General features: G+C 34.9%; 1 protein-coding gene across 1 annotated transcript; it reads right to left on the minus strand.

Moving 5' to 3' along the window:
- Nucleotides 1-2,051: 2,051 nt before the first annotated feature.
- Nucleotides 2,052-3,062, minus strand: LOC100437268 (putative olfactory receptor 2B8). Its single transcript, XM_024248400.2, has one exon. It carries the CDS (start codon nt 2,672-2,674, stop codon nt 2,087-2,089), a length of 588 nt encoding a protein of 195 aa, XP_024104168.2. The 5' UTR covers nt 2,675-3,062; the 3' UTR covers nt 2,052-2,086.
- Between the last annotated feature and the right edge of the window lie 7,567 nt (nt 3,063-10,629).

The raw sequence follows: 10,629 nt of genomic DNA on the forward strand, positions 1-10,629 counted from the left end.
GGTTTACTGGTCTATAAATAGCATATGATGTCACTTAAAAACAAGTGAAATTTTTTTAAAAATTAGATATAATTCATCTCTTTCATTTCCCTTATTCTTCCTTTTTAAGGCCAGATTTTTGCTACTGTTTAAGGCAAAAATGTCTTAATACAACCATTTACACAGCTACTAAATGCGAGTGTTTTAGCATTACCCTTTCTACAAACACAACCCCTCTTCATGATCCAATTTCAATCCAGAGCCTGAAAGAATGGTACTTCTAAACTTTTTGACCTATGTGAGTCTATTATGACAACAAAAACAGTGTAATTTGTTTCATTAGCTTCCATGGTGCAAGATTCCATCAACAGCAATTTTCACCACTTCTGAGTAAGCTGTGTTTTTCCCAATGTAACATGCAGAAATAAACTATGGTATGACATTCATGTGTGTATACTTCGTATTTATTTCAGAAAACACTGGAATTAGATTATTTTTTAAAGCATGTAACTTTGAAGTAGTATTGAGCTAAAGGAAACATATTTTCTTCTACTATTCATTTTCAGCAAAGAGTTAAGAGATTGACCTGTGAGATTACCCGTGAATTTCATGTTCTCTGTGTATATGCACCCACATGTATAAATGTGTATGTGTCAAAGAGATAACTTACTTATAGATATTATGTAGGGCCAAATACAAACCAAAATGTAACATTCTGTGGAGGAATATGAAGACAAATATTCTTTGGACATCATAAGGATGCTTCTTTCAAGATGGGGGACGAATCCAGACAGAGATTTACGTCACGCTAACAATGGCCAAGACACTCCCTTAAATACGTTAAAACAAACAAAGTTTTCATGTCTTTAGATATATTAATAAAGTAACTTTCCAAACAGTATCTTGCAGGACCGTTTGACAGTTTCCAAATGCCTGAAATTGGACTTTAAAAATAGTTGGTAAGTACTATTTGTGGCCTGCTAACCCAGAATCAGGAGTGGACTCCTGATAATGGCTTTGACACTTGATAGTAACATCCCATTGATTGAGAATATCCCAAATAACCCAATCATTAGAAATGTCCGGTATGCTTCTTTGAGACAAAAGTACAATAGCTGAATAGCTTCACACTCACAGAGGTTAAAACTATTCCCAGAAATGTTTCCCTAATACAAAAGAAAAAAAAACTTGCAGGTTTTTGAAGACTTAGCAGATTGTATTCAGTTCAGAATGGTTAAAGTAAATCCTCTAAACAATGTAAATCAATAAACTTTTTACAAAAAAAAAAAGCAAATTGTGTCCACTCTCTCTGGTAATCTCAAGAACTCCATCCCCTGATCCCTCTGATTCAAGTCATTCGTCTTCTCTTTTCTACATTTATGCATATCCCACCTTTCTAGTAAATCACATTTCCAAGACATTTCCATACATTTCCCAGAGTCTTTCAGATCAGGTTTTAAAATATGCTATGATACTAAAAAGGAGGAAGAAATTTCTCAGCTATGCAACACAAAAGCATCAGATTGGAAGTCACCTGCAAAGGAAATGATTAACACCGATCTGTAACGTGGTCTTCCCTTCTCGATGATGCTGGCCAAATCAGAACTCTGGCAAATAGTAGCTGCTGAAATTTGCTGAATAGGAGATAAATGAGGGTCTTATACGAGTTGCTATATACTGCTTACTGAGCTAGTAATGTTTTTAGCAGGATGCATATGATCTATTTAGGCTGATTATTATATAAATAAACCTACAATATACAGACTGCAGTCTGTATATTATAAACAATAAAATTTAAGCCAGGCGTGGTGATGGTCACCTGTAGTCCCAGCTACTCTGGAGGCTGAGATGGGAGGATCCTTTTTCAGCCCTGGAGTTTGAGGCTGCAGTGAGCTATAATCACGCCACTGGAATATGAAATCAATATCTCTGGAGGGTGAAATAAATTCATGAACTTAGATTTTAATTACTTATTTTCCTTAGAGATTTAGGTAAAGAAATTTCCTTGAGAGTTGCAGGGGAAATTTTGGATGACACATGGAGAACGCATACATCTTAAGGGCTCTGGCATTCAAAGTTCCTCCACTGCAATGTCTTTCTCTCCAAGTCATCTGGAGTCATAGTCCTTCCAGAGCACCTTCTTAAGTGCTCTTTTCACATCCTTGTTCCTCAGTGTATATATAAGGGGGTTGATCATGGGTGTAATGATGGTGTAGAAGAGAGAGATGAACTTGCCCTGATCCTGAGAGTAGTTGTTGCTGGGCTGGAGGTAAGCATAGATAGCTGTGCCGTAGAACAGGGAAACCACTGTGAGGTGGGAGCCACATGTCCCAAACACTTTTCTCTGCCCTGTTGCTGACTTTATCCTGAAGACTGCCCTGACAATCCGACTACAGGAGAATATGATTAATGCAAAAGGTACAAGAAGAATGATGACACTGACAAAGAAGAGTTCAGATTCATTCATAGTAGTGTCAACACAGGCAAGCTTGAGCAATGGAGGAACCTCACAAAGAAAGTGTTCTAATTTATTTCTTCCACAAAGTGGTAAAAGGAAAATGAGCACTGTCTGCAATAGGGAGTTGTCAAAACCAATGAGCCATGAAGTAGAAGCCATCAGCACATACAGTCGAGGGTGCATGATTACTGTGTAGTGGAGGCGCCTGCAAACAGCTGCATAGCGGTCAAATGCCATCACTCCTAAGAGAACGCATTCTGTAGATCCCAAGCCTAGAGAGATGTACAGCTAAACTACACAACCACCATAGGAGACTGATTTGTCTGCTCCCCTGAGATTAACCAGGAGCTGTGGAACAATGCTGGTAGTGTAACACAGATCCAGAAAGCTTAGGTTGGAGAGGAAAAAATACATAGGGGTGTGAAGATGTGGGTCCAAGTGAGACAATACAATGATGGTTGTGTTCCCCAGCAAAGTGAAGATATAGAAGATCAAAAGAACCACAAAGAGGACTAGCTCCAGCTGAGGCCTCTCAGAGAAACCCAGTAGGATAAATCCAGTGAAAGAACTTCCATTTTTCTGATCCATTCTTTGTTAGCACATGTTTTCTGTCAAAACCAAGCATTTAGCAAATTTTAAAAGGTATCTTGTAAAACAAAAGAAAAGGTGAACTCCATCATTTGTACAAGACATGGCCATGGGATTTTATATGCAACTACTTTAATAAATGAGGTACTCATTGAGACCAACATATACCAATTTTGTTTACATTATTACAAAAAGTAATAATTGCTATTTAACACAGGAAAATTAAATAAGGGACCTTGTGTGTGTACCAGTCATAGGCATAAAATGTCTGTTTCAGATTGAATTTAATACTATTTAAAGTATTACAAGAATATATGTGCATTTTAGAGAAAATGGAGATGAGGGAAAAATGGAGAGAGATCAGAAAGAATGAAAGGCAGAGACAGAGGAGAGAGGTTATTTTATATATATATATAGTTATATATATAATTATATATGTTATATATATAACTATATATGAGTTACATATGACTAATATATGTTATATCTAATATATATTAGTCATATATAACTAATATAATATATAACTAATATATATCTAATATATTAGATATATTATTATATCTAATATATTAGATATTATATTAGATGTAACATATATTAGTCATATATAACTAATATATATTAATATAATATATATTATAGATAACATACATTAATATTAGTTATACATAACTAATTATATATACATAATAACTATAGTTATATATAATTATATTATCTATAGTTATATATAATTCTACACAACTGAAATTACATATACTTCCCAAGCTATAGAATATAATAAAAATATTCTCTAGAATGAATTAGCATATAGACATAGGACCTAGAATGTGCTTATACAAAGGATCAAATTGAATTCAAAATATCACCAGTAGAGCTACATATACACATTTTGGTAGAATTTCCTCTCTGCCTAATATATTCATGAACACTATCCTGATTTTTCTGTATTATAGCAAAATAATGAAATGCTCAATCAGAGTCTGAAATTCATTGAATTTGCTATTCAATTACACTGCTTATCTCTTGCCCCCAACATGCCAAAATTATCATACCAATTTTACAAGAATTCCAAAAATGTATTGCCTATGCACAGTCACCTGAAATTACTACTCTAATATCCAGTGGGCAGCACTTTCCTTTTACCTCTATGGATTTCACTTTCACATATTACCAACAACCAGAATGACAGGAATTCCTGAAGGAGGTAGAATCATTCACTATCAACATTCTAATCAGGATGAGCATCTTAAAAAGTTATCAATTAAATACATAAATACATAGAGTTTAGGACAGGTGAATTGTCAAAACAATGGCAGGTCAAAGACATATAAAACTAAAAGAAAATGTATTAAGAATAGTAGATTGGGTTTATAAGAATCTAAAAACATCTGCCTACATTAGGTTAATTTTATATTTGCACCCTTCTGTGAGCTATCTTGAAGAATTTGTTATACTATACCAAACACATTGCCAGCTTCAAGGTCAGTTGATTATCATTTCCATACAGCTCCTTAGTAGTGTATGAGCATGTCCCACACCGATCTAAGCAGCATTAAAGATGAGGAATTCAGTTTCATTACATCAAATGGTTAGAAATACAATAAATCCTTAACTCTTCTAAGACTTTCTTTATATGAAACAGGTTTGTATGTAGAGCCATTAGTGTGTGAAAGAAATTGATACAAAATAGGCATAAAATAAATGTTAATAAATCTGAATAAGAGAAAAGAAAATGTCAAATGGAAGAAGAGTTGGTGGTAGGGAGGCCACTGGGAAATAGTTCTTTATCACTGACATAAATGTCTTCCTGATTCCACAATTTATATGCAAAGAAAACAACAACAACAGAAAATCAGGTGTCTTAAAATGTACAAGTACACGTAATAGAAATTTCATACATCATATACAGGAAGCATTAGTTAAACTGATCTCACTGCACTCTCAATCCCAAAACAACAATGTGTACAAGTACTTATTTGGAAAAATCCAACAATATTTAATTTTTTTAAACTTTCACATTTGAAGTTTGAAAAATGTAAAAAGTATCCAAAAATTGAAGGCTAAACTGATATGCTACTTACAATTAATAATATTATCTGGTATTGCTGAGTATTTTGTATGTTCTAAATCATTTACATGCATAATTTCAACTAATTTTTATTATTACCATCTCTTTTTACATATAAGGAAATGGATTGAAGCACTGAAGTAGCTCATCCAACATTACTAGACCCCTAAATGTTTTAAAACAAATCCAGATCCCTTTGATATCAAAGTCCATGCTTTTAATCACCACACTACTTTATCTTCAATCAAAAGTATATATTAAAATTCAGAGGAAGCGATCACACATAACATAGAGGAGTAACATTTCACCATATTTCACAATCCCTTTAATTTCTTATTAGGTTGTGATCAGTCATAGCCACAAAAAACTATGCACAAAATTCTAATAAAAGAATTCATTATAAAAACAATAGAAACTATATAGATGTCCAATGAAAGGTTACATTGCCCTGATTACACCTGGTGAGGAGAGTGAATAAAAACAATGCACACATACACAAATATAATCTACTCATCTAAAATCAACTGCTGGCAAATTTTCAAAATGTATCTAATAAAAGGTGTTCATCAAAGTGAAGAAGGGCAAAAATAAAATGCTAACTAATCCAAGGAAAAACATCAAGATAATCATCACTATAATAAAATAATGGCCAGGCGCAGTGGCTCACGCCTGTAATCCCAGCACTTTGGGAGGCCGAGTTGGGTGGATCACGAGGTCAGGAGATCAAGACCATCCTGGCTAACACAGTGAAACCCCGTCTCTACTAAAAATACAAAAAATTAGCTGGGTGTGGTGGCGGGTGCCTGTAGTCCCAGCTACTCGGGAGGCTGAGGCAGGAGAATGGCATGAACTCGGGAGGCAGAGCTTGCAGTGAGCTGAGATCAGGCCACTGCACTCCAGCCTGGGCAACAGAGTGAGACTCCATCTCAAAACAAAATAAAATAAAATAAAAAATAATAATACATTTTAATGTTATAATATCAGTAAGCACCAGGAAGGCATATGATAAAAGATCACAACCTGGTGAGATGATGTCATACAAACCATTTGCTGTTTTGCAGGATAATATACATTAATAAAAGAATGCTGAATGCTACTGATCTGACAAGTGTAAAAATTGGTATGATTTTTACACTTGTAAAATTATACCAGGCAAAGAAGACACCCACTAGAACAGAACAAAAAATGTGATTCTTTCTGCATGTTACAATTGTTTCTAATGCCACTCCAGAGACTATACTAGTGGGTAATAGGATACTAATGTCATATTTGATCTTCCAACTTTTAAAAAGTTTCCTCCTTACAAATAGGAAAATTGTTTTCCTTATTAGCACTGGATATGGGAAAGATGTAGCTGCAAGAAGGAGTCTTTCATTGATTCCCAAGTGTATTCTGCTGATTTAAGTCAAAATGTTTCCTCCCTGCTTTCCTACTTGGCATCCAGCCCTCCAAAAGCAGTTTGCACCACAACAAAAGGCAATAATCCTCCAAGAAAAGAAATATATTTTTTAGCTAAGGTTAAATGAGACTTTTTTTTTTTTTTTTTTTTTTTGATACGGGTTCTCATTCTGTTGCCCAGGCTGAGTGCAGTGGTGCGATCATAGCTCACTGCAGCCTTGACCTCCTAGGCTCAATCGATCCCTCCACCTCAGCCTGCCTAGTAGTTGGGACCACAGGTGCGTACCACCACACCTGGCTAATTTTTGCATTTTTTTGTAGAGACAGGGTTTCACCATGTTGCCCGAGCTGGTCTCGAACTCCTAGGCTCAAAGTCCTCAGCCTCCCAAAGCGCTGGAATTACAGGTGTAAGCCACCAAGCCCAGCCTCGTTTTATTTTATTTCTACTACACTGAAGGAATTGTGGAATTTGACTAGAAATCATCATCTAAGTTTAGATAAGGGCCAATTGACTTAATGCAGTAAGAATAATAGACTCAGATTAGACAAATCATATGAATAATACAACTGGAAATTACAGACATATTCATCCTAGGTACAGAAACAAAGAATGGTGTTTTTAGTAACCATCACCTTATGACATGATAGGGAAGTCCTGTGATAAAAAAAAATTACACATATATGATTACGTGAGATACAAAAAAATAAAAAAATTGAAAATGCCACAAAGTGAAGATAATATATATGTAGAAAAAAATTTTAAAATAGGTAAAATAAAAATAATTAAATTATACAAAACAAACAAACATGGCATTGTATGTAAAAATTACCATAAAAAAGAATATAATGGGAAATGACATATCACAAGAATATAAATTTTACAATAATAATTAAAGAATAGGCATCAAATTAGAGAGGTTAAATGCTTAGGACTGACATGTCAGATAGTGAGACAGTAGTTTACAATGCACAATAACTCAACTCTACACATGTTAACGGAAGATAAATATTTCATGTTAACTAATATTCAGTATGCAAATTATGCATTTTAAAGGCAAAAGATCTCAAGATAATGTCTATATTTAAGATATTTTAAGTTATATAATATTCACTGATATCTTCGACACACAAACTGCCTTGTCCAGTTCCTGAATAAATCCTGAAAAAGTGCTAGCACAATTTTAGCCTCAGTACTGACTAAATCACTATTGCTTTAACAATGCCTCTGCCTCATAGGTCTGAGCTGATCTCAGATATGTTAGGACTGGCCTCTGATGGCAATGGAGTATGTATAAATGAAGGGCAAATGAATTTATTACTGTATTGGAAATGACAAGTTTAAGGAGAACATAGAAAATGAATATTAAGTAATTATAATGTTACATAATTATGTAAGAGAGACAAAGAGAATGTAAGCATACAGTCTAATACTTTTACATATACACATACTATTATTCTATTACTGAAAGGCATATTTTATTATAGCTAAATATGATAGAATTTAAGTTATTTTCCATATGTGCATACTGAGGTATAATGAATGTACTGCAACAAAATGAAATATCTAGGAATGAAGCCAATAGGCTTCTAAAATGAACAATCAAATTTAGGTCTTATATTTGGTGAATTTCTGTACTCTGTTACTTTTGTCAATCAACATATATGCTAACTGATTTAGCTTTCCCTTTCAACAACCACTGAATCTGAAAATAAGCTAACTCACCAATTCTTAAAGCAACCCATAGATGAGGTTCCATTTCACTCACCTTCACCAACTTTATCTATGGGTCCTAAGCTATTTCCCAGGACCTGTGGATCCTAAGCTCATTTCCAAGTTGCTCTCTTTAATACAGTGCTGAAGATTGGAACATGGATACCTACAATAAGGAGGAAGGTTGTGTGCCATGAGTACAATAGATTGATGATGTCAGCATTGATTTACTCAGAAGTATGTCTTGAGCAAGAGGATGCTTTCTCATGATGACTTCACACATCTTCTTCACATGGTATTAGAGATCTGCATTCTGCCCACAGGAGGTAGGGAGATGAAGGAAGGCAATTTTGAGCTCTCATTATTATTTCCTGAACACAAGTACGTGGTTATGTGACAAAGAGATCCTTACGAGCAACAGGGAGAGGGGTGGCATGAAGCTGCCCAGTGGCTGTGTTGACACAGAGAGAAACAAGGCTGAAGTCTCTAGGGAACGTATGTCCTATGCTGTTAATTAGCTGATGTCACTGAGTTGTCCAGAGATGACAATCCTCAGGGAAAATGAAAATAGAGGAGAATGCCAGAGAATATCTAATCTGTCTTTTATATGATTTCATGTGTTTGACAGCGGACAGATAACTCCCTAGACCTCCCCAGTGATCTTAGCTGTTGTCTTTGAATGGCTTAGGTATTTTACAAAAAAAAAAAAAAAAGGCAAGATAATATATTTTTTAAATAACAAGATTTTTTCCTCACGATTGCAAAAAAATATATATATTTAAAATAAGAATTAATTCAGTTACCTAGTATTCAGTATAAATATAGAAATGCATTTTTCACTTAATTTCATTCATAACCAATTTATAAGGAATCACAGAGTAATATTTAGGCATATTCAAATCTTTAAGATCACTATAATTGAGGAAACCACCACATTTACTACTAAACTTCTAATGTGGCCACAAAGAAAAAATCACAAATCCTCTATAACATTTTTCAGGTTATATCCAAATTATTGATTTTAAAATGAAATGTACATGATTTGTTTGAATTGAACTAGGATAGCCTTTGCATTTAAGTTTCAGTTTCAAGTGATTCTGAGTTTATCAGGACAGTTTTAAATAATTCTTAAAGAAAAAGTAGAATGAAGTTCATGGGTATTTTGTCTGTTGAAGTCAAGTTTGAGGATCTATTAATTTTTTTTTCTTTTTCTTTTTTTTGAGACAGAGTCTCGCTCTGCCGCCCAGGCTGGAGAGCAGTGGCGCGATCTTGGCTCACTGCAACCTCTGCTTCCCGATTTCAAGCAATCCTCTTCCTCAGCCTCCCGAGTAGCTGGGATTACAGGTGCCCATCACCATGCCTGGCTTTGTGTGTGTGTGTGTGTATTTTTAGTAGAGACAGGGTTTCACCATCTTGTCCAGGCTAGTCTTGAGCTCCTGACCTCGTGATCCACCCGCCTTGGCCTCCCAAAGTGCTGGGATTACAGGTGTGAGCCACCGCACCCAGCCAATCTATTTTCAAAACCATTTATCTTTGTTCCACTAAACAGGCAAAAAGCAGACATAAATAACAATGTCTGACTTTGGAAAGGTTTGGCCTTAAATGTCAAGTGCAACTTCAATTTAAAAACTCCCTTTTTCTAGACTGAAACACATTTTATTTAGAGCAATAGATGATTACTAACTAGCAACATAAGCTAGCTCAAAGAAAGACACTTAGGTTCGAAGCATCTTAGTTTTTATTAGTTGTACAAGCATAGAGAGCTTCTGTGATTAACTTTCATTCCACAGCCAGCTGCTTTCCAGATATTCATAAATTCCAGGTTTCTTTATAATAGCCTAGAGAGATAAATTATCTCCTGCTAAAAATAGTCTTAGATTAGAACTTTCTCTGTTATCTCCCTACTAATTAAATCCCATCATAATATTTAGAAGGTCTTGTAAAGGCCAGTACCGCTTAGGGTGTCCAGAGGAGGGAGGAGATTGGACCTGCTGTTAACTATTTCCTTCACAATTCACTCTTGCTGCTGGAAGTATTTATTGGCACAATCATGCTGGATAACAGTTTGGCATTATCTAGTAATGCTGACCAGAAATTACATTCCAAAGTTAAATATTCCCTAAAGTGATACTTGGTCATATGCCCCAGGAGACATGTACAAGAATGCTCATAGCAGCATTGTTTGTATCAGTGAAAAACTGGAAGCAATCCAAATGCCCATCAATAGTAAAATGGGTAAATTGTGGCATATTCATACAACAGAGTACTATACAACAGTATTAGTCAACTACAGCTACACAAATTGAAACAGATGTCCTTCACACAAAAATGCTCAGCAAAAGGCGCGAGTCTCCTGATATAAGTTCAAAAACCGGTAAAACAATGTTTTTATAAATGCAAACATGGGTGAAAAAATTATAT

The sequence above is a fragment of the Pongo abelii genome, chromosome 5, assembly GCF_028885655.2.
Source record: "Pongo abelii isolate AG06213 chromosome 5, NHGRI_mPonAbe1-v2.0_pri, whole genome shotgun sequence".
Lineage (NCBI taxonomy): Eukaryota > Metazoa > Chordata > Mammalia > Primates > Hominidae > Pongo > Pongo abelii.